This window comes from Hibiscus syriacus, unplaced genomic scaffold (genome assembly GCF_006381635.1).
Source record: "Hibiscus syriacus cultivar Baekdansim isolate YM2019G1 unplaced genomic scaffold, ASM638163v2 tig00111621_pilon, whole genome shotgun sequence".
Taxonomy (NCBI): Eukaryota; Viridiplantae; Streptophyta; class Magnoliopsida; order Malvales; family Malvaceae; genus Hibiscus; species Hibiscus syriacus.
The window spans coordinates 121,991-147,263 of NW_024063138.1; the positions used below are offsets into that span (position 1 = coordinate 121,991).

Consider the following 25,273-nt stretch of genomic DNA (forward strand, 5'->3'; position numbering starts at 1 on the left):
CCATACTTTTAATTTTAACAATATGACCACATAACTATTTAAGTGGTTTCAATGTAACCATTTGTCTTTAAAAACAAATGGCATAGCTGATGTAACTGTTATTGACAACGCCGAGTCAGAGGTCCACACCAGCTAAACTGTTTGTTTTCAATGACAAGTGGCAACATTGAAACCACTTATATAGTCATGTGATCATATTGTCAATATTAAAAGAATGATGGTCATATCCACACGAACCCCATAGTTCAGTTGTCATTTGAGTAGTTTCCTCTCATTTATTTTATTAAATACATAACAAACATTTTCACTGGAATTGTATCACCAAGCATGGATGCCTTCTTCTTCCTTTCACCCATTTCCTTCTCCCTCTTCTCCCTCTGTATCTTTACAGTTTTCCAAGTGTGTTGCGCCAACCACGATATCCACTTTACTTCATGCGCTCCATTCGACTGTGGAACCATTAGGAATATTTCTTATCCTTTCTGGACCGACCATCTTCATCGACCTTCATATTGCGGCTATGGGGATGAAGGGTATAAGCTGGAGTGCATGGAGAATGAGCCCCCTGTTTTGACCCTCAGTTCCCAACGATTTCGAGTGCTTAATCTCAATGCGTCTTTCGGTTTGCTCACAATCCAACGAGTGGATTTAAACACTTGTCCTCGGGAGATACTGATAACCGATGCTTTTAATTACTCTTTTAGCGCTGAAAACATTACTCTGTTTTACGGCTGTAGACTCAGGGGTTTACAACCATTCAGTTGCACAAGGGACGGAAGAGAAGCGTCCCCTGTGTTCGTTGTTGATGAAAATGAATGTGATGGTAGTACTGAAAAAGTCGAAATTCCAGTTGGGAAACAGGCTTTTCATGATCTGATCAACGGAATCACCTCTGTGAATGAAAGTTTGCTTCAACCGTTTAACATGAGATACTTTGCATACGAAGAATACTGCAAACTATGCAAGGATTCCGGCGGAGGATGTGGATCCAACGAAACTGTATCCTCAGGAGGATTTGTCTGCTATTGTCGTGATCATCCACATATATTTCGTTGCGACCATCACGGTGTGCTTGCTTCTTTTTAACTCTTCCTCTTTTTTTCCAGTAAGTTGAACTATAAAACAAGTATCTAATTTTGTGTGACCATGTCAACATCTCATTGACCGAAAAATATTCTCCAACAATAGAAATAGTAAGACCTAAAGTGGTTACATATAATAGTTTAAGAACTTATTTTGATAAAAATAATTGAAGGGTTTAAAGTAAAAAAGAAGTATAGTTTAGAGACTTTTTCTTTACTTTTATTCTATATTTAATTTCTCAACCGGGATATCGGTCCACCCATGATTCTTAGTTCATATAAAAAGGAAAGAACTACAAACAACTAGTTTTTCTATCTCAGTCTCTATAATATTTATCATCGTAAACAATTACGTCACTCGATATACATCAATAAAAATAATTTTAAATACGAGACGAACAAAATATAAAATTTTATTTAAAATGACGCAAAAGGCATAAATTTCACAAAAATTCAAATGTTTTTAAGATAAATTTATATACATAAATATCTGACTCATATTTAATTATGATCAAAACATAATAGGAAGGAGCATAAACACACATCTTTTTTGTCTTTCTGTTCCTGTATGTTTTCTTAAGTTTACCTTTGTTAAACTCTGTCCCTATATGTTCTCGGTCATCTCCTTGCTTTACCATTGCATAGTTAGGTTGTAGATTTATTTCCAATTTTTTGTACAGTCGATCATGTTTCAACTTAATTATTTCAAATTTCAAAATCATCATTTATTCAACCGAATTTTTGTTATCTTTTCGATTCTCTAAAGTTTTATTCTGATTAATTTGAATCGATCCATGTTATATTATTGGTTTTGATAGGTGAAATTTTGAACAAAGACTTTCTACGAACGAAAAGTCTTGAACTCAAAACCTGCGTGTTAAAATAAACGCAAGTGTTCCGTTTTTGTTTCTTGGAAATTTATGGAAATGCTGTCCTTTTTCTTGGGAGGAATAGTCTCCTCCTTTACATTTCATTGACATACGTCTCTATGCTGTATACCTATCCTCCTCGAAACTTCAACAAAACAATAAGGCAGAGAAGTAAAAAATGTCCCTAACATTTTATTGAATATCATTTTGGTTTATCTTCTATTTTCTAATGATTTTAACTTTTTAATATTTCATTTTAAATATAACTAATTATTATGTAAATAAAAATTATTAGTCAACTAGCAATCAATTTAAACAAACTAAGTATTATGTAAATAAAAATTATTAATCAATTTAAACAAACTAAGTATTATGTAAATAAAAATTATTAATCAACTACCAATCAACATATGAAACTGATATAATACATCTCATTTAAAATTTTCTACACACAAAAAACCTCAAGCTTAAAACCTGGGTATTCGTGGAAATTTATGGAAATGCCCTTTCTCTTGGGGAGAATAGTCTCCTCCTTTACATTTCATTGACATACGTCTCTATGCCCTATACCTATTGTCTCTCGAAACTTCAACAAAACAATAAGGCATAGCAGTAAAATATATCCCTAACATTTTATTAAATATCATTTTAGTCTATATTCTATTTTTTAATAATTTTAATTTTTAATATTTTATTTTTTTAAAAAAATTATTATGTAAATAAAATTTATTAGTTAGCTAATGATTAACGTGTGAAACTAATATAATACATCCATATGATATGAAAAGTTGACGTAACATTTATATATATATATATAAAGGACAAAAATGATTAAACCTTAGGTGTGATTTGCAAGTTAATGAATTGATGTACTCTTTTACGACAGGAAGCGGTTCCAGTCTTTCACAAAAGCTTATTATAGGTACGACTGTTTATCCAAAGGCTTTCTTGTACCTTTCATTATTTGCTCCTGATTTTCTCTCGGGATTCTGCTTTATATGACAGGTTTTACTGCGGGAGCAATCAGTCTGTTAATTACCTGCATCATCACACTCTATTTCAGAAGAAATATCCGATACATTATTAGTAACTTCACAAAGAGTGATACTGATACAGATATAGAGGCTTTCATAAGGAACAATGGAACTTCATCTCCCAGAAGATACAGTTACTCAGATGTCAGGAAAATGACCAACTCATTTGAGGAACAACTAGGAAAAGGGGGTTATGGAAGTGTGTACAAAGGAAAGCTACTAAATGGCCATCTTGTTGCTGTGAAAGTTCTTAATACCACCAAAGGAGATGGTCAAGAATTCATCAATGAGGTTGCAAGTATCAGTCGAACTTCCCACGTTAACATTGTTACCCTTTTAGGGTTTTGTTTAGAGGGTCGGAAACGAGCTCTCATTTATGAGTTCATGCCTAATGGATCATTAGAAAGATTCATTTATAAAGAGGATAACACCATGAAAGACCGTCAGCACTTGTCATCAGAACAATTGTTCGAAATCGCAATCGGAATAGCCCGAGGGCTCGAATACTTGCACCGCGGCTGCAACACCCGGATTTTGCATTTCGACATAAAGCCTCATAACATTCTCTTAGATGAAAATCTTCGCCCGAAAATCGCCGATTTTGGGCTTGCAAAACTATGCACCACCAAGGAGAGCATCGTATCGATGTTGGAAGCTAGAGGCACAATTGGTTACATTGCTCCAGAAGTGTTTTGCCGAAGCGTCGGAGGCGTTTCGCATAAATCCGATGTGTACAGCTACGGAATGGTGATTCTGGAGATGGTTGGAGGAAGAAAGAACGTGGATGTTGGAGTAAGCCAAACCAGCGAGATATATTTTCCTCATTGGATCTATGGGTATGTTGTGCAAGACAATATGGAACCGCAATTGCTAGGTCTGGAGACTAAAGAAGAAACTGAGATTGCGAGGAAGATGATCTTAGTAGGATTGTGGTGCATACAAACGAATCCGTTGGAAAGGCCTCCGATGAGTAGGGTGATGGAGATGTTGGAAGGAAGCGTGCAAGTACTGCAAATTCCACCTAAGCCTTACCTGTCTTCTCCTTCAAGATCACCGGTGGATTCTACCTTCTTAACATTATCCTCACACATGCATCCTTAGAGTAATCTATATACATACTTTTATGTTGATGGAACAAAATTATTTTCCTTTTTATTAAAACTTAAATAGTTTAATGTATGTTCAGCTCATTAAACGGTTCCGGGATAGTTGTGCTTTTGAAACCAAATGTTTATAAATGTTTTTCTTAGTTATAAATGTTTACATGTTTTCTTTTCGTTTTTCTTAGTTATTGATTACAACAATTATTGATAATTTATCTTTTTGAGTTTGAGCGGATTAATGTAGCCGATCAGAGATCGGTTGTTGATTGGTATCAAAATTCTCTGTCTCCATAAGAAGGTAGAGCATAGAAGAATATAGGTGAGGTGATTTCATAGAGGTCACATCTTATATCTCGATTATGTGCAAAAAATTATATAGAGATTCGTTAGTATGTGTATCAGTTATATGGTTATAATGGTTACATATAAACTCACATGTTAAGTAGATACGATCATGTGACGATAGATTTGACTCTGATAGGTCATATGAGACTATGGGAGATCATATCAACTAGTCGTTGCTTCCCGAGAAATATTAGACATTCAAGATCATTCTCTTGAAATTGTTCTTTCTATGTCTTTCGAAATTCTCTCGATATTGGAGAGTTCGAAGTATTTTATATCCTAAAAAATTTTAATTTATTTTATCATTTTATAGACTATATTATATTATTTGTTAATTATACGATATTATATTATATTATATTATATTATATTATATTATATTATATTATATTATATTATATTATATTATATTATATTATATTATATTATATTATTTTCTAGGTGTCGATATTGGAGAGTCGGAAGTATTGCAAATTCCACCTAAGCCTTACCTGTCTTCTCCTTCAAGATCACCGATGAATTCTACCTTCTTAACATTATCCTCACGCATGCATCCTTAGAGTAATCTATATACTTACTTTTATGTTGGTGGAACGAAATTGTTTTTCTTTTGGGTAAAGTACACAAATGGTCCCCTGACGATAATATATTAATTTGTTGAGTCTCTCGACTATTAAAAATTATAAAATGGTCCCTCAATTATAAAAATTATGGTCACCTGACTAGTCATTATGTTTCAAACTAGTCATTTTCCGTTAAAAAATTAACGGCGGTTTGAGTTGGATGTTAACTTGTTGACTGAGATATGGTAAAATATGATCATAATCTCAAACGAATATAATATCTTAGTCAGCATGTTAGCGTCCTTCTCAGATGACCGTTAATTTTTTAACGGAAAAGGACGAGCTGAGAACATAATGAATAGTCGGGTGACTATTTTGTAACTTTTAATAATTGAGAGATTCAATAAAGTAGTATCATATAGTCAGAGGACCATTTGTATACTTTACCCTTTCCTTTTATTAAAACCTAAACAGTTTAATGAATGTTCCGATCATGAGACCGGGATAATTATGCTTTTGAAACCAAATGTTTATGCTTTTTCTTTCTTAGTTATAAATCTTTATATGCTTTTTAGTTATTATTGATGACATCAAAAGGATAATTGACGGTATATCTTTTTTAATTTAAAGAATAATTAGTTGAAAATTGGTTATTTGGTGGATCACTTAGTCGGTCAAAAAATGGCCATTGGTCGGTATTGAAGTGCTTTATCTCCATAAGTAGGTAGAGCAAAGAAGAGAGTATAGGTGAGGTGATTTCATAGAAGTCACATCTCATCTCTCGATCATACTCAAAATGTTATATAGAAATTTATTAGTACATATGTCAATGGTCTATAATGGCTATATGTAGGCTCACATGTTAAGTGAATATGGTCATGTGACTATATATCTGACTCCAATAGATCATATAAAATTATAAGAAATTATATTTGACTAATTGCAACTTCCTGAAAAATATTAAATATTCAAAAAATTTCTCTTGGAAATGTTTTTTTTTTGTCTTCTGGAATTCTCTATATACTAGAGTCTGAAGTATTTTAGATCTTAAATTTTTTTTAATTTATTATATCATTTTTATAGACGATATTATATTATTTGTTAATTATATTATTATGTCAGAGTCATATTTATTTATTTATCTATTTCATTTTATGTAAATCTATTTAAGCTTAATTTATTTTAACTTCAAGTTACTTTCGTATCTAGATTTTTTTTTAATTTCGTATCTAGATAATTTTGAATTATTTAAATTCATGATAAATTTGATTAAAACAAATTTAATTTCAAATTAAACTTTTGGATATGAGTCGCTACTAAAAATAGTTTGCAGATATACGTTATTGTTTATTTTTTATATATAATTATCAATATTCGATCTATTAATTGACTAATTATGATTTGATACTATAGAAGTGAGGGCGTTCAACCCAATTTGCTCCATTTATAAACGCCGGGATTCGAATATATGACCTTAATTAAGGAATTTAGTGTCTTATCCCATTAGATCATTTAGTTGTCGTTGATAATTTTATTTATTTTTAATTATTCAAAAAATGAAATATTAATTTTTAAGTAAAATTAAAATTGCAAACCCTGTTTATTAACTTATCCTGTAATGCATAGTTCTTACTAAATTGCATCATTTTAGATGTGGAAATAGTTTTTGTTTTCTTTTATATGTCAACAAATTTCCACATAACTATTAATACAATGGGTGCGAGAATTCGTCATTTCCTTGGTTGCTTGTTTAGGATTCATCGTCGTATCAACATTGTATATGGTCGAGGATTCTGATAATTTGTTGATTCCAATAACAATGCAAACAAATATTTTATATATTTCTAATGAATATTCTTTTTCCTATGATTCCTTTGTTTTACGTTCTTCGAATGAAAAAATTTCCATCTGAAATTGAAGAGAATGAGACCTGAAATCTCCCCACCATCTCTCCAGCTTCTCACTTTCATCGTCTTCTTCACAGTTTTTCCAGCAACTCATTCCCGCCATCAACCACCTTCCTACAGTGATTGCCAGTCTTCCTTTGAATGTGGAAACTTGAAAGAAATCAGTTACCCATTCTGGGGAAACGAACAATCTCATTGCGGCCGACAAGGTTTCGAGCTTCAATGCCAGACAAAGCAATACCCAGTTATAAACATGGAGGGCCAAAGTTTCATTGTCCTGGAAATAGAACAAAACAATCAGTGGATGAAACTTGCACGATCAGACATCTGGAATGGCATCTGCCCACTCCTTAACACCGAACTCAATCATTCTCCTTTTAGTTTTCACGGAACTGGAACTCGAAACATCAGCATGTTCGGTGGTTGTCCGATGGAAAGCAGTATTGCAGAAGATGCACGTAACGTTTCTTGCAAGACGAAGAATGGGAGTATTGATACCAATTATCTTGCGTGGGAATCATTCACCGATCCTGAAAACCAATGTGATTTACAAATCACAGTTCCGGTTCTCATCACGGCTTATAATCAAGTGGTTGATGGAACCTTGACTCCCAAAGAAGCTTTGGATGAAGGGTTTCTTGCTGATTATCACTTTGATGAAGAAGAGTTTTGTAAATCCTGCAAAAAATCGCATGGAAAATGTGTACCTGCAGATATAAACTCGACTCAGGTTCTTTGCATTTGTTATGACAAGCCAGAAATTCCACCATGCTCGACACACGGTAAGTCTATTTTCTTTCATCTTTCACATGCACGTATATGATTCAACGAAGTTCTGATTGTACTACTGGTTCGTACAGATCGCGGCTACAAACAATTTCAGGGGTCTAGATTTCTGGGTAAGTTTTCGTTTCCCATTTATTTCTAAATTCTGACTTCTTTCTTGACATTATTTCTCATCAAACACTTGCATTTGTATCACTTCTTTTGACATAGGATATGGCTTTGCGAGTGGAGTTATATTTTCTTGTCTCGTCCTTGTTGGATACAAAACTATGATTCTGGTGTCCCGAATGATCAAAACGAAGACGATGAATGCTCTGAACGTTGAGACTTACATAAGGAAATATGGATCACTAGCTCCAAAGAGATACCAATGTTCAGATATCAAGAAAATAACCAACTCGTTCTTGGAGAAACTAGGTGAAGGCGGGTTCTGCAGTGTCTACAAAGGAAAGCTCGAAGACGGTCGCCTTGTGGCGGTCAAGGTTCTTAAAACCGACGTGAGCAAAGGAAATGGAGAGGAATTCCTAAATGAGGTCATCAGCATTAGCAGAACATCCCATGTTAATATCGTCTCCCTTATCGGATATTGTTACACCACGGACAAGCAAGCTCTGCTCTTTGAGTTTATGCCAAATGGTTCCCTAGAAAAGTTCATACACAATGAAAGCATTTCAACTGCAGGGCGCCTTGCGTGGGACAAATTGCTTGGAATCGCAATAGGAATAGCTCGAGGTCTCGAGTATCTCCACCGAGGCTGCAGCACAAGGATTTTGCATCTCGACATAAAACCTCACAATGTACTTTTAGATGAAAATTTTTGCCCCAAGATCTCTGATTTCGGGCTTTCAAAGCTGTGTCCAAAAGGGAGCGTTATATCTATGTCGGGTGCTCGAGGGACGTTCAGATATATTGCCCCAGAACTGTTTAGTAGGGAATTCGGGAGAGTTTCGCACAAGGCAGATGTGTATAGTTTCGGAATGATGGTTCTAGAGATCGTGGGAGGAAGAAAGAATATCAATGAATCTGCAGACGATAGTAGTGAGATATATTATCCACATTGGGTATACGACCGTCTCCGGAAAGACAACAGCCTAGGATTGCATGGTGTAATTACGAGTCGAGATAACGAAATCTCGAAGAAGATGATAATAATAGGGCTGTGGTGCATACAAACCTACCCGGTACACAGGCCATCAATGAATGAAGTCTTGTTTATGCTGGAAGGCAGTTTAGATGCCCTCAAAATCCCACCAAAGCCTTTCATATATACCCCTTCAAGAACTCCTTTAGACCTTTAGACAACTCCAATATCATGATTCTATATTACAAATGAAATAAGGAATTAAACAATCGGTTTCTTTATTCATGCAACTGATTAATCAAAAAGCAAGAATCAGCTGATAATTTTGGTGCCAAAACTGACATTTTCATACGCCACTTATCCTACATAATATTGTCATCCCATTACATTCGCCAATATCTCAGTATAGGATGGATTGACAGTGTCATTTTAGTATATGCCTCTAAATTTACTGAATTCGGTTAACTGGTACTAGTTGACTGTGTCGTAGAAGAGCTAGGCCATTTTACCATTACACAATCTGGAGAATGTGGCAGTTGTCCACTCTTCAACAACACGACTTCGTCTTCCGAAATATCCATCTCCTCGGTCTTTGCTTTACTGTAATCCTCACTTTGTATACGCAATAGAGCATCCAACACTTGTGCCATGGTCGGCCTCATGTCTCTCTCGCTCTGCAGGCACTGGAATGCCACCTCTGCTACACCTGTTATTGTTTTCCTAACCTTGTTGTCCGATTCAAACCCTAGCGATGGATCTACTAGCTCATGTAATGCTCGGTTTTTAATCTTATTGATAGCCAGGTTCGACAAGTTGATCTCCTGCCGGTGCCTCGTGATGTCAACGGCTGGTTTTGATGATATTAGCTCAATCAGTACAACCCCGAAGCTAAACACATCACTCTTGTTGGTAAGCTGGTAGCACTGGTGGTATTCGGGATCGACATAACCGGGAGTCCCTTGTGGAGCAGTGGAAACATGTGTAACATCTGTTGGGAAAAGACGAGACAGTCCGAAATCGGCAACCTTAACACTGAAATTGTTATCAAGGAGAATATTGTTGGTTTTTACGTCACGGTGGATGGTATCAGAAGCATGGAGATAGCTCAATGCATATGCAGTCTCTATGGCTATATCTAAGCGAATGAACCAAGAGAGTGCACCGGATTTAGCTCGTTGTCCATGAAGGTGATCAGCAACAGTTCCGTTAGGAACATATTCATATACAAGCAAGAGTTCTCTACTTTGACGAGAGGTGCATCCATAAAGCGATACGAGATTTTGATGGCGCAATCGAGTTAGGATCGAGACTTCATTCATGAATTGCTCAACTCTCTTGTAGTTGTTTTCATACAAGCGTTTAACCGCAACAGCACGTCCATCTCGAAGTTTGCCTAGGTAAGAGAGATGGATGAGAAAAATATAACTTTGACAAACACATGATTCGAATGTAATTCTTTTTTCTTACCATGATAAACAGTTCCAAAGCCTCCATCACCGAGTTCCTTATTCGAATCGAAATTGTTGGTAGCTTTTTCAAGTTCTTTATAGGTGAAGAGTGGGACACCAGCCAAGCTATTGCTCTTCTCAGGATCCATCATGAAAGAGCTGTGATAAGATGAGTTAAAGGAGTTCTTTCCACGATGGCGACGCAACCAGAAGTAGAAAGCAATGCTCGATATTATTATGCCTCCGGCAGCCGCTCCAAAACCTGCATTCATCGAAACTTTATATCGATTTGGTGAAAAATGGAGAATGCAGCAACACGCTGCCTGAAGAGAAGAATGAAACAGAGGAGAATTGGGGGGATTATTTTACCGATTGCAAGCTTTCTTGGCAAGTTAAAACTATTCCCTGAAACAGAAAAGAAAATGTGTTTTGAGAGTTATATGGTAAAATGGAATAAGTTCCATAATCCAAAGAGGAAAGTTGAACTAATTTTCCACAAAGGGTCCATGCCATGGGTAGAAACCTGTTTTTGTGTGGGTCTATAAAAATATTTTATTATATTATATTTATTTATTTATTATTATTATTATTTTTACAGACCTCACACTTAATAATTCTGATTTAGTAAGATTCAGAAAATAAATCAACATATTTGAGTCTTATTAAAATACTAAAACCGACGTATTTGAGTCCTATTGAAACACTAAAACTGAAGCATTTGAGTCCAAGTAGAACTCTAAATCTAAGCTAAAAATAGGTTTCTTTAGATTATAAATAGACTCAAACATCGATAGAAAAAGACGGAGAGAAAAACGTAGAATCAAAATCAGAAGAAGGGGCAACGATTTGGAAAAACCGAGGGAAGAAATGGACAAAAAATAAACGTGAAGGATCCAAAGCCAGTAACTAAAAGCACGAGGAGTGGCAAAACATTTTCATTGTAAATCCAATTTCTTTACACGTAAAACATAGGAGATGTAACAACTTTTGACTTATTCTTTTTATTTTATTTTATTTATTTACTTTATATATATTTTTCATTTTCTCCTAATTTTAATATTTTTTTTATTTCTTTTTACATTGTTATATATATATATATATATTTATTATTATTATTATATTAATATTTTTTGTTATTTTTTCTCATGTTTATTTTCATTTTTACAATCCAACACTTTTGACTTTTTAGGGATACTTTCAATCGATTAAAGGTAATTAATTCGGATTGAATTTTTTAATTTCAATTTAAATTTCAATTTTCGCAAATAAAAACAACCGAAAAATTAATTAGTACCGAAAGGGCGGTTCAAGGGTGCTAATCCTTCCTTGACCGTAACCGACTCCCGAACCCGACACGTTTTTGATACAACGCAAATCAGGTAAGATGGTGTCCGACCCACCTAAATTTGTTTTAAAGTGGTCGGTGGCGACTCTAACCATTTAATTCAAGTCGAAGCCCAATTCCCGGGGCCCAACCGAAAGACGGTTCCGATAGCTTGGCGACTCCACTGGGGACAGGTAAGTGAGTTAGGCCGAAACTAATTTCCGGTTGTCTTTTTTAGCGAAAATTACAAGTTTAAATTTTAATTTATTTATTCGATTCTTATTATTTATCTTTGATTATTTTTTCAAATAAATAGTTGTACTAACGTTTTTTAATGATTTCAGATTTTTCAAAATTGTCATCTCTAGCTCTATACCCGAGCTCTGAACCCTTTTAAGTGGGGGCGAAAGCGACGCCTTTGTGGGAATTTATTCTCCATATGGGCCTAGCAAGTAACCTTCGGGATTTATATACCTTATGTCTTCGTATGAATTTATTCTCCGTATGGACATAAGGGAATGTATCCTCTCGAGTTTAACTTAACTCACACAAGCCTGTGATGGGTTTAGGACTAAGGGTCTGGCAAACCCAAGAGGGCACCAACAAGGAGAACTCGGGTACCTTTCTATAGAACCAAAACCGGGAGACCATGGAGAGTTAGAGCCCACCCCAAAACCTCATTGCAAACCCTAGGCTACTTTGTTTCATGCTTTATTTTTTGTTCAAAGCATGCGAACAAGACAAATATGCAGTTAGGATTTGTTTGAAATTAGCATGCGGGGTAGGAATTAAAGCATGTGAGGTATGACTTTTATTTTTCATGATTATTTTTGATTATTTTCACCTCTCTAACTCTTTTCATTTTTATTTTATTTTCTTTTATTTTCATCACTTGCATCATTTAAAAGAGGTGTTGATCCACCAAAAATGTGTTTGTTAAACATGAATAATCTGTATTAATGGACAAAGGGGTTGTAATACAATAGATGAAAATACAGAGGACAGTCTACAAGGCGACTATGTGTCGCATTCAATCCAGAAGACGTGGTGCCCACAATTGAAGAGTGTATCACTCTGCTGCATTATAAATGACTCAGAATGAACTGGGTCTACATCAAGCACAATGAAAGTCTATCTTTGAAGAACTGAATGGCAGAGGTTGTAGGGGCAAGATGAAGTGAGTCCCTTCAAAGACAACAATGGAAAAACGATAGCTGAAATTGGATACCCTTGCTGACGAATTCAAGAAATAGACAAATGAACTTCACATAGTTCCTATCAATTGAGGGCTTCAATGATGTATTTGTTGGGAACATGTTCAACAAAAGATAAATGCCAGAGATGCAGTCATTCGAGACTTCTTGGGCCAGTACAAAAAGCAACTCAACATTTGCACAGTTCAACCAGAGAAGCCATAGCAGTTCGATAGGTTATTCAACTGGTGACAGACGAAAGCAGAAGACTAGTCAACATGTCAGAAGTTGTTTTTGCATTTTGTATTTTGCATCTACATTTCTTTTTTAAGCATTTTCATAAACATGAAATTTCTTCATGGAGGATTCGATGAAGTGGTTTTAACCACATGGAAGCAAGATTGTAACATCAAAAGAAAAAAAATTGAAATCACAATGAATGAGCCCGATCAGCTGGTTGTACGACTAAGCCTGCTATGATGATCTGAGAAAAGAATCCACATATCCTAAGGGCTACGATGTTAAAGCTGTTTGCAGTTGCCACATAGGATGCTCCAAACATTCATCTGAGAACTAAAAGGCGCTGAAGCGCGAGATCCAAAACCTGATGGATTCAAGGGCATGGACAGCCGAAGAAGGGGGCATTGCATATATCATTTGCACTTAGAGGATTGTTTTGTTTGAACACATCTTTAATCTTTTATGTTTGCTTAATCTTTTAAACGATTAAATTTATGCCACTTTCTAAGGTGGAGCAATTGAACAAATTTTAATCTTTAGTTCTTCGAATATTAAATGAATTAAGAATTCTTTTAATTCTTCAAGAATTATAGATTTTTGACATATGACAAGATTAGACCTCTCTTATCCTATCTCAAACCCCAAAATACCTTGACTCTTTACCTAAAATAACTCATGGTCATTACCAAAAAGACCAAATTTTGACATTACCTCCCTTTGAAAATTTTTAACAATGTCTTTATCTTTTTGATACACCCATACCTTTCTTTGAGTCAATAAAGTCACAACATTGTCTTTTTAGACTCAAAATTGACATTTTTATACCATTAAAACTCAAGGCATTGAGTTGTTCATTTGAACATGAGCATTCTTCTAAGACACAACTTGGGGCATCTCGCAGGGAGCCTGAACATTGAGACATGTTGGGGGCAAGAAGCAGAAAGAACAATTCACTCGAAATAATTCTATCATGCATTAATTACACTATTTTCATGTGAACAAAATTAATCCTGAAAATATATCCCCCTGGGGATACCTCTTCTGTGAAAGCTTTCACGTATGAAATGATGAACGTCTTTATTTCTTTATCCCTTCACAACAGGAGAAAATATATATCCCTTGTGTTCCCTTTTGAGCATATAATATTTTTCTTCTGATTCAACCCTAACCAAGGATCACCCTCCACACTAGGGGGCAAGGTGGAGAAAATCTACTCGCATGAGTGAAGACATTGATTCAGATGAGATATCGAAAGGTGAACCAAATGCCAAGTGCGAAGATTCAATCAAGAACAAAAAGAGAAAAAAAGAAAAAAGCAAATGAAAATTAAAGAAAAAAAGAAGACAAGATGCATATGCAAAGATCCTCTCGATTAAACGACGCATCGAGATTCAAACTATGAGATTGATCAAGCACAATCATTTATGAATCACTGAATCACTCCACTCAAAGATCATAGAGCATCAAGAGAGAGATAGACATACGAGCGGATTCAAATTGAGCAATATATGATTGAAGACATCAGAATAAATTGATCCTTGGTTCAATCACCCTTAAACACTTGTTTAGGCCTTTTATCCCTTTCTTTCATAACCATGAACCATGACATACGTTACGTGCCTTAAAAGTCAATTCTAATCATACATGAATTTCTAAACAGAAGAGACTATCTTCATATTTCATCCCGCCCATCAGGATTAATCTTGATTTGTAAAAAATAATGTAATTAATGTATGATAGAGAAAAATAGAAAAGGGAGGTTCAAGACGTAAATTACGAATGACGTTTTGAAACCAAAGGAGGATTCGAGTTGAAAACCTGAAAAGGCGGCTCGAATACAAAAATTGGGCAGCTGAGGCGATCGCACAAATTCCTTGATAAAACATCGCACAATCCGAGCGTGACCATGAAAGCTGGGAATCGAAGAACACTTCCAATAGAGGAGCATGCAAGCTACCCCATCAAACCTTTGAGCATCAAGTAAACAAAAATGCCAAACCTTTGACCAAACACAATAACCTGAGACTTTTTTATCCTTTTCTTACTTAACAATTTTCCAAAAATAGATTTGATCTTGGCACGTGTCAAATAGCTATAATTTATTGAATGATTAACAATGTAATTAATTCTTTGATATCCAATGAACTCTGGTTTTATGATTTGTCTCAATTGTAAAACCGTGAAAGGGGTAATATTTTCAAAACTTTTGATTAAACATTTTTCGAAACTCTTTTTTGATGTTTTCCTTTAAAAGAGAAAGAAAAACATTTTTTTCAAAACAAGACAATCTCTCTAGAGTGGATCTTGGTAAATGACATGTGACTCTCAAATACCAAGCTCATGCTTAGAATCAATGCTGAAGCAAGAAATGAGGAACAATGAGGACATCTTTGAAGATTCAACATCAAATGCTGGGGCATTTTTTGAGATTTAACATCAAATTTTGGGGAATTTTTTGAGATTCAACATCGAATATTGGGGCATCTTTGAGAATTCAATATCTTTATGTGAATTATCAGATCTTCCGAAGGTCTTTCTTCCACGTGCAGGAACCAGCAGACAAAAAAGGAGATTATGTCCGATGAATAAAACAAGAACTAATTCATTATGCATGCATTTTAGAGCATCATTTTTTCCACATACATAATTTTTGCAGCTTTAGAGTCAAGTTTCAACTTCAAGACTAAAGATACTCGATTCAAAGCACATTCAGAAATTGATGGTGGTTGCTAAACTTCACAACGAAGGGGTAACTGTTTGTCGACAAATAACTTTCCAATTTCATTCAGAGTCAATTTCAACTTCACAACGAAGGATATTGGACTCAAAGCGACACAATTTGCTCGAGAGTAGATTTCAACTTCACGACGAAGGATATCTAGCTCGAAGTCAAACTTCACAATAAAGGGGTCATCCATGGTTTCAACTTCACGGCGAAGGGAATCGTGTCCACCGGCAACATATAATACTTGGATTTCAACTTCACGACGAAGGATATTCAAGTCAAGGCTCAACTTTACGACGAAGGGGCCATCCACGATTTCAACTCCACGACGAAGGATATCATACCCACACATCCACGATTTCAACTCCACAACGGAGGATATCGTGCCATTTTGAGGCTCAACTTCACGACGAAGGGGATTCCTAGTTTCAAAGCCAATTTCAACTTCACAGTGAAGGATATTGGACTCGAGACAACAGAAGTTCAACTTCACAACGAAGGGACGACTGGTTGTCAACAAACAATTTCCCAGTTCCAGAGCCAATTTCAACTTCAAGGCGGAGGATATTGGACTCGGAACAATACAACTTACTTGGATTTCAACTTCACGACGAAGGATATCTAATTCCTGGCTCAACTTCACAGCGAAGGAGCCACCCACAGTTTCAACTTCACGACGAAGGGAATCGTACACACAAGCAGCATCCATCTCCAGATTGGATTTCAACTTCACAGTGGAGGATATCCAACTCAGAGAAGGAGTGTCTGTCAACAAACTTTCCAGTTTCGAAGTCAATTTCAACTTCACAGCGAAGGATATTGGCCTCGAAACAGCATACTAGATTTCAACTTCACGATGAAGGATATCCAATTCCAAGGCTCAACTTCACAACGAAGGGGCCATCCACGGTTTCAACTTTACGACGAAGGGAATCGTGCTCACCATTGTCACTCTTGAGACAATTTCCAAGTTTTGTATCTCTTACTACAGTTTCCCTTGAAACAAAATCTTGTCTCTTGAGACAGTTTCCCTTGAAACAAATTTTGTCTCTCTTGAGAAGTTTCCCTTGAAACAAAATCTTTGAATATATTTTCCTTGAAACAAATTTCGTCTCCCTTGAGACAGTTTCTTTTAGAACTAAATTTTTCTTGAGACAGTTTCTTTTGAAACAAATTTTTTTCCCTCTTGAGACATATTCTCTTGAAACACAAAAAAACCCTCGAAATTGTTTCTCTTGAAAAAAAAAACCTTTGAAAATGTTTCTCTTGAAACATCAAACCTTCGAGTTCGACTACGCTCAGCTTTAAGACACGTCATTTACAGCATAACTCAAGGCTAGAAGGGTTATCTGCCAATAAAGACCTTCGAGTTCGACTACGCTCAGCTCCAAGGCACATCATTTACAGCATAACTCAAGGCTAGAAGGGTTATCTGTCAACAATGACCTCCTTGTTCGACTCCACTCAGCTCAAAGGCACCATCATTTGTAATATAGCTCAAGGCAAGAAGGGCTATCTGACAAAGACCTTCGAGTTTGATTCCATTCAGCTCGAGGGCATATCAACCGCGTTGAATTAGCAAGGAACTACTTTCCGGTCAATTTTTACACCCAGGTCTTTAAATCGAGAAGAATGCCAAGGTCGACCAAGATTGGCAATAAAGAGTCACTTTTCGATTTACCCACGATTTCAACTTCAAGAAGAAGGATATCGTGCCCAATAGATCGACTTAGTGTCACAACAAACACTATCAAGTCTCAAATCAAAGAGAACCGGACAAAAACTGGTTGTTTTTTTTATCTTTGCCCTATTCTTGTTAACACAAAAATGTGCAAAGAGGGGCAGCTGTAGACACCCGTTTTTGTCTGGGTCTACAAAACATTTTATTATATTATATTATATTATATTATATTATATTATATTATATTATATTATATTATATTATATTTCTTATTATTATTATTATTATTATTTTATTTTTTTATTTTTATAGGCCTCACACTCAACAACCCTGATTTAGTAAGATTCAGAAAATAAATCAATATATTTGAGTCCTATTGAAACACTAAAACTGAAGCATTTGAGTCCAAGTAGGACTCTAAATCTAAGCTAAAAATATATTTCTTTAGACTATAAATAGACTCAAACATCAAGAGAAAAAGACAGAGAGAAAAACGTGGAATCAAAATCAGAGGAAGGGACAACGATTTGGAAAAACCGAGGGAAGAAAAGGATAAAAAATAAGCGTGGATGATCCAAAGCCAGTATCTAAAAGCACGAGGAGTGGCAAGAGCATATTCATTGCAAATCTAGTTTCTTTACACGCAAAATATGGGAGATGTTTTGACTTATTCTTTTTATTTCATTTTTATTTATTTACTTTATATATTTTTTTCATTTTATCCTAATTTTAATATTTTTTATTTCTTTTTACATTGTTATATATATATATATATTTATTAATATTATTATATTAATATTTTTTGTTATTTTTTCTTATGTTTATTTTTATTTTTATAATCCAACACTTTTGACTTTTTAGAGATACTTTCAATCGATTAAAAGTAATTAATTCGGATTAAATTTTTGAATTTCAATTTAAATTTTAATTTTCGTAAATAAAGACAACCGGAAAATTAATTGGTACCGAAAGAGCGGTTCAAGGGTGTTAATCCTTTATTGACCGTAACCGACTCCCGAACCAGACACATTTCTGATACAACGTAGATCAAGTAAGATGGCGTCCGACCCACCTAAATTTATTTTAAAGTGGTCGGTGGTGATTCTAACCATTTAATTCAAGTCGAAGCCCAATTTCCAAAGCCCAACCGAAGGACGGTTCTGACACCATGTTACCAATCAAGATACAGAGTAATACATGTAACAATCCCAAGACATGATATTATTATTTTATTCCCAAACTTTAGTTGTTTTAGGGTATCACAGACTTCCCTATAATATATTGTTATAATAGATATGACAGTTTTTCTAATCGAATCGAGTTTTATTTATTCTTATTTACTGCTGCTAATCATGATAATGAGTAGAATAGATAAAAATTTAGATCAGGGTGAGCCCTTAGTTCTTTTGCTCTAATAAGCAGGGGCTAACGGCTAAACTACTTCAAGCAGAAATGAGACATAGGAGGCTCGTAATAGTGATGCCATTGTGATACTAAATGAAGAAAAATTTGAGTGATCTAAGCTCTAAATCAGAGATTTAAATTATGTTTACGATCATATATTCAGTTGTGTTGTATTTATTATGATTATGATAATAATGGGTGATATTGTGGTTATTACAGATATTAGCAATTTCATACAATACTTTTACCGTTATATAATGACCGCAGTTCTAATAACATACCTCTCTCTAAATCCGTGGTCTAAACTACCTTTTTTGTCGTTGCCTAAAATGACGTGAATAAAACAATCTATGCAAAAATGCCTCCCAATATTATTGGGACCATAGAGAAAGATAGAATAGTAATTTAACAAGTGGTTGATTTTACACAGCAAAGAAGAGAAGTAGACGTAGAAGATGTGCTTTGACGCAAGCAAGTTGGCTACAACTAGCCCAATATTAGCTGGTGATGTATGGGACCATTGACCAATTCAAAAGTTAGACCAAAACCCCTTTTTTTAATCTTTTAGGAGGTCCAATCAAAGAAGTAAAACGCTACAACAGTTGGAAAAAGCTGGAAATGACGACTGAATATCAATTGGATTGAATGGAGTTGTTCATCATGGAGAAAGAGTTAAAAAGAAGCAAGCATACCGTGATGGTCGCAACGCAATATATGTGGATGATCACGACAATAGCAGACAAATGCTGAGGATACAGTTTCGTTGGATCCACATCTTCCGCCGGAATCCTTGCATAGTTTGCAGTATTCTTCGTATGCAAAGTATCTCATGTTAAACGGTTGAAGTAAACTTTCATTCACAGAGGTGATTCCGTTGATCAGATCATGAAAAGCCTGTTTCCCAACTGGAATTTCGACTTTTTCAGTACTACCATCACATTCATTTTCATCAACAACGAACACAGGGGACGCTTCTCTTCCGTCCCTTGTGCAACTGAATGGTTGTAATCCCCTGAGTCTACAGCCGTAAAACAGAGTAATGTTTTCAGCGCTAAAAGAGTAATTAAAAGCATCGGTTATCAGTATCTCCCGAGGACAAGTGTTTAAATCCACTCGTTGGATTGTGAGCAAACCGAAAGACGCATTGAGATTCAGCACTCGAAATCGTTGGGAACTGAGGGTCAAAACAGGGGGCTCATTCTCCATGCACTCCAGCTTATACCCTTCATCCCCATAGCCGCAATAGGAAGGTCGATGAAGATGGTCGGTCCAGAAAGGATAAGAAATATTCCTAATGGTTCCACAGTCGAATGGAGCGCATGAAGTAAAGTGGATATCGTGGTTGGCGCAACACACTTGGAAAACTGTAAAGATACAGAGGGAGAAGAGGGAGAAGGAAATGGGTGAAAGGAAGAAGGCATCCATGCGTGGTGGAATTTGGTGAAACAATTGTAGAGGAAAGGTTTTGTTATGTGTTCAATAAAAATGAATGAGAAGCAAAGAAATTTGGGTTGGGTTGCAATTTGCTTAGAATTTTCCATTAAATGAAAAGAAAGAAATGAGGGCGCCGACCTTGACTTGTTGAAACATAGCCTACTTTGACAAATCATTTTCACTTGAAAACCCAACTCTTCCCGTTCTACATTTTCCTCCTTGACATTCATTAAATGATTTCAATAGCAAATATATATATATATATATATATATATATATATATACACACACTTGAGTAAAATGTATGTACGGTATCACCTTTTGAGTGAAATGCTAAACATCCACAAATTGATTTAACCTAATCTCATAAGCTCAAATTTCAAACTTTTGAAACGAAAAATCACTTTTTGGGTGAAATTTTATTTTTATCCTCAATTATTTAATTTTATTTTACAATATAATGTCTAAAATGAACATTTTAACCCTCCAAAATCACTCTTTAATAATAATCTCAAACAGTTAAATTTTAAATTATATTTTTTTAAAACACTTTTAAAAACACTTTTTTACATCACTTTTCAAAAGCCCTAAAAAAATGTATTTCCCCCTATAATTCACAATTTTGAAGTTAATAATGAAATGAAACCTAAACCATATTCACAGTTGATTCGTTAGTTAAATTATTCATCTTTGTTCTCTTATATTCCCTTAGGTCATGGGTTATAGACTCACTAAGAGCACTCTAATTCATTTTCCTAGAATCCTTCTTCTTCTCCCCTCGAAGTAGGTTTAGGATTAAATTTAAAATTTATAAAAAAAAATCCAACTTTCAATATATATTCTATCAGGAAGAAAAGTAATTAAAAATTTTATTATACAAATTATTAATATAATTAAAATAAATAAAAGATCACCAACACAAATGTATAAACAGGGGATAGTCAAATAAAAAGACTATATGTTGATGTAATAAACTAAGTTTCAAATTTCATGTAATATAATGTTTATTAAATTTGTAATTGTAAAAAAAATAGAGAAAGAAGAGGTATTACTATAGAGAAGACTTTGTGAGAGATGGTGATTGGACATCAACTCGAAAAAAAGCTGAGTCCGAAAAACCAGTTGGTTTAGCATGTGATGAGGTACTATATCCTTTAAGTAAGATTAGATGTCTAAATTCTAACTTTTGTGAATAAAATAAACTGGATTAGGAGGATTGTCCTCTTCTCTACAACATCCGATCTAAATAAATAGATTAATAGATCGAATACTTATAATTATACTAAAAAAAATAAAGCCCAAAAGAACAAGTGACTCCGGGGAAACCACAATTAATTTTCAACAGAATTTTCTCCGGTCGTTGTAACAGCACGGGATCAATTGTGCTCACATGCTTTCAATATTATATTGTTTTGGTCCAAACACTCCCATCTTTTTCATATCAAAATTAAATTACATTTGGAAAAAATACTTAATATACATCATCATGACTATTCAATGAACAAAATTCTTATGGCTCATTTATTTATTAATAAAATGGAAGTAATATATTTATTTCTTTATTGTTGAATTATTTTTCATTTTTATCTCTCACTTTTTTTTTCTTTCACTGCATAAGCTAAGCCCAACAGGCTTGGTAAAGGTCGACAAAAAATTAGTAAACTACAAAAATAATCATCAGTCTTATAGAATGTTTATATTTTGATCACTAAATTTTTAATTCTCTTTTATTACAATCACTATAATTGTTGTTAAAAATTATTGATGTAACACGTTAAAGTCATATTCTTTCTTAAAAAAACCCTAAAGTCTTCTTCTAAATTGACAAGAGTCAACCTTCTTTCATCTACGACGTCACAGTTTGACGTTCTTTGGATCGTCATTATCACTCAACACAACACCATCTACTATACTCAAGAGCTTCTTCTAATTGCCAATGATGACAATATGTTATGTGACAAAACCTCAAAGGCAGGGGAGGAATTAGAAAAAAAATGGGTGTCAAATTTAGAATATGAAGAATTTTTTTTAAATGAGAAAATTGAATTTTTAATTTTTTATTATTAAGTATTTTTTAAAATATGGGGTCAAAATCTTTTTAAAAGGGGTTTCATTTTTTCTTTTATATTATATATAATTTATATGAACAAAAAAAGTTTAAATACTTATGGGGTGTAAATTGACACCCTTCAATACATACCGACTCCACCAGTGCTCAAAAGTATCAAAAATATTTCTAGTAAATTTGTTGTGTGACAAAACTTGTTTTTATCAAGTGATTTGACCAACTATGTTTTGTTATAAAAGAACAAGAAATAGACTCAAAACTTTCACTCAACTTTGCTTCACTGACTCCTTCAAAGTAAATTAAACTATTCCTCATCCCATAAACACTTTTTTCTGTCTCTCTATAACATGTCTTGTAACGCCCTGAATTTTTAAGTCAATGCATGAGGGTTGACCTCATAGATATACAGACCGAAAAGAGTTGGCAATTAAAGCCGTTGGATCAAATACGAGCCTAATTAGATATAAATTGGGCCCTATTGACCATAAAAAGAGATTTTTTTCATGAAATGTACATGAAAAAGGATAAAAAGTACAATTAAACCATTGAGGAAAAACAACTTGATTTCTTATGATTTGTTTTAGACAAAACGTGAGTTTGAGTGGTAAAAGGTTTAACATTTTCACCATTTTATTCTCTTTCTTCTTTCTTTTTCCTAGATTTCTCTTCAAGCTCTATAGATCAAAGGTTGTGAGAAAGTGCTTGAAGAGAAAACAAAGTCCTTACTGAAGGAGAAAGTAAGTATAATTGAGAAAGAAGCTTCATTTCAGGATTCTAGCATCAAGGTAGTTTATTTCTAATCATTTGTAGTGGATTTGAGCTTTTAAGCATGCTTGAGTGTTTTTGCATCATTTATGTCTTAGATGTGTTGAGTTAATCGATCGATGAAATAGCCAAGAGGGGTGAATTGGCAATAAAAAATTTGGTGGAAGCTTTTACAGAAAATTGAAAATATTTACACAGCGATTTAGAGTAGTTCGACTTTCTCAACCAAAGTCTACGTCCACTACCTTAGCTATCCACACTAAGGAATTTCCACAAATTCACTAATTTATCTTTCTTTTGAGGACAAAGAGTAACCTTACAACTCCCTCAAGAATTATACCCCAAATTCTTGAGAACACTCTCTCCCAAAGAGAAATACACAAATTTTGCAAACTTACAGGAAAACCTCACAAGGCAATATGTTTGCACAATTCTAGAACGAAGAAAGAACACTCAAGAATGAATACAATTGATTTCTTGAAAGAAAAAATGAATATTGAATGGAATAGGCTTGAAAATTCTCAAATGATCAGTTTAAGGCTTTCTCTTTGATTCTCTCTCAATTCTTGTTTCTTCTTATTGATCAATGACTCCTCAGTTTGTTTAAATACACCTTGAATTATTTCTGAACGTTGCGGATCATTGGTGAAGTCAATAGAGCTGTTATGGTGTAATTATCATTTAAAAAATATGTTGGGAGCGTAGGTGCATCGGTACACTCTGTGTAAAATTCAAATATTTTGACCGTTATAAGACCTAGTGTATCGGTACACTCCAAGTGCATCGGTACACTAATTGCATTCGATGTTTCAATAGAGCCAGGAGTTCATCGATGCATTAGCTGTGTATCGGTACACAAAATGCATTCGAAGTTGGGTGTGCATCGATACATTCAAGAGTGTATCGGTACACCCCTTTGTAAAAATAATTTTTGGCCTTATTATGGTTCAAAATACTTTGTAAAAATTGTTTTAAAAATATTTTAAGCTTAAAACACAATTTTACACTTTAGTGAGGATTGAAATTGACCTTTGAAAAACTTGGAGTAATATTTTTGATATTCGAATAATTTAATCGAGTATACTTTAAAAATGATTATAAAATCTTAAAATTCAATAACACTTAATTTGTTATATCGAAACATCAAAATATTTTCAACAATCTCCCTCTTTTTGATATAACAAAACATTTAAGTAATTTTAAGATTTTCTTTGAAAATCATTTTTGAAATCAATTTTGAAAATTACTCCCCCTTACTTTATTCTCCCCCTTTTTGTTAAATCAAAAAGACTCTATAAAATGTTTTTAAACAAGACTTTGTAAGTAATTAGCCAATTGATATTTAGATAGTTTAAGCTACTAAGATCACAATTAAGAGAAATATTAGCCATTAGTCCAAAATCAATATTCATAAACAATGTGAAATGATAAATTGGTCATAATAAGGCTAATATGAGAATAATACAAAATATAAATTCAACCTTAAACTAATCAAATCAAATTCAATCATCCAAAACCAAATATAAACATTCAAGTTCAAATTAAAATTCAAATCATTCAAACACAAATATCCAAATCATCCAAAACACAAATCCAAAAACATCCAAAATGTTTTAACAATTGAGTTCTAAGCAACCTAAGAAAACAAAGGAAGGCAATGTCTAATCATCCATAGGTGGATCGGGAGGAGGAGGATAATGTGCTTGCATCTCGAGTGTAAGCGCATTTATTCGTTCGTTTATAGCTTCATTGTTTGCGTGTATCTCCCGTTGAATTTCCAATTGTTTAGCCCCTATAACGGTTAAATGGGACTTTATAGATGCAAACCTCAGATCAAATGACTCCAAAAATGATCGAAAGTATGGAGGCATTTGATCCTCTTGCTGGACCGGTTCATCATCGGGTACGTGATCATCGATATCGCACATAAGTGCTTCAAGCTCTGGATCATCATCCGTAGCTGGTTCCGGAAGATCTCGTGAAGAGTTAGCTCCCGGTGTTTTCTCGGGGGATCAAACCAATTGATCCTTATCCCCAGACCATCCTGACTTTTTTAAGGTTGTGAGACTGACTGTGTTCTTAAGTGGGATGCCTACGTTAAGCGAGACCCTAAGATTGGATTTGATAAACAAGTTTCTAAGAAAGACAACCGTAAACTAAAGTTTCTACATGTTTGGAGAGACATTGTTCACGGTTTCAACTAGCTCATCGAAAATGATTT

At 34.4% G+C, this 25,273-nt stretch overlaps 3 protein-coding genes across 3 annotated transcripts; 2 read left to right on the forward strand and 1 right to left on the reverse strand.

The window, feature by feature from the left end:
* The first annotated feature begins 327 nt into the window (after positions 1 to 327).
* On the forward strand, positions 328 to 1,086 carry LOC120166012 (LEAF RUST 10 DISEASE-RESISTANCE LOCUS RECEPTOR-LIKE PROTEIN KINASE-like 2.1). Its single transcript, XM_039175419.1, has one exon. It carries the CDS (start codon positions 328 to 330, stop codon positions 1,084 to 1,086), a length of 759 nt encoding a protein of 252 aa, XP_039031350.1.
* A 1,876-nt stretch (positions 1,087 to 2,962) lies between these two features.
* On the forward strand, positions 2,963 to 8,994 carry LOC120166013 (LEAF RUST 10 DISEASE-RESISTANCE LOCUS RECEPTOR-LIKE PROTEIN KINASE-like 2.3). Its single transcript, XM_039175420.1, has 4 exons — positions 2,963 to 4,083; positions 6,917 to 7,633; positions 7,764 to 7,802; positions 7,890 to 8,994. Exons 1-4 carry the CDS (start codon positions 3,139 to 3,141, stop codon positions 8,985 to 8,987), a joined length of 2,799 nt encoding a protein of 932 aa, XP_039031351.1. The 5' UTR covers positions 2,963 to 3,138; the 3' UTR covers positions 8,988 to 8,994.
* Positions 8,995 to 9,031: 37 nt separating this feature from the next.
* On the reverse strand, positions 9,032 to 20,237 carry LOC120166121 (LEAF RUST 10 DISEASE-RESISTANCE LOCUS RECEPTOR-LIKE PROTEIN KINASE-like 1.2). Its single transcript, XM_039175483.1, has 4 exons — positions 19,478 to 20,237; positions 10,588 to 10,623; positions 10,238 to 10,480; positions 9,032 to 10,163 (listed from the first exon to the last, which is right to left on the reverse strand). Exons 1-4 carry the CDS (start codon positions 20,208 to 20,210, stop codon positions 9,232 to 9,234), a joined length of 1,944 nt encoding a protein of 647 aa, XP_039031414.1. The 5' UTR covers positions 20,211 to 20,237; the 3' UTR covers positions 9,032 to 9,231.
* Positions 20,238 to 25,273: the final 5,036 nt, after the last annotated feature.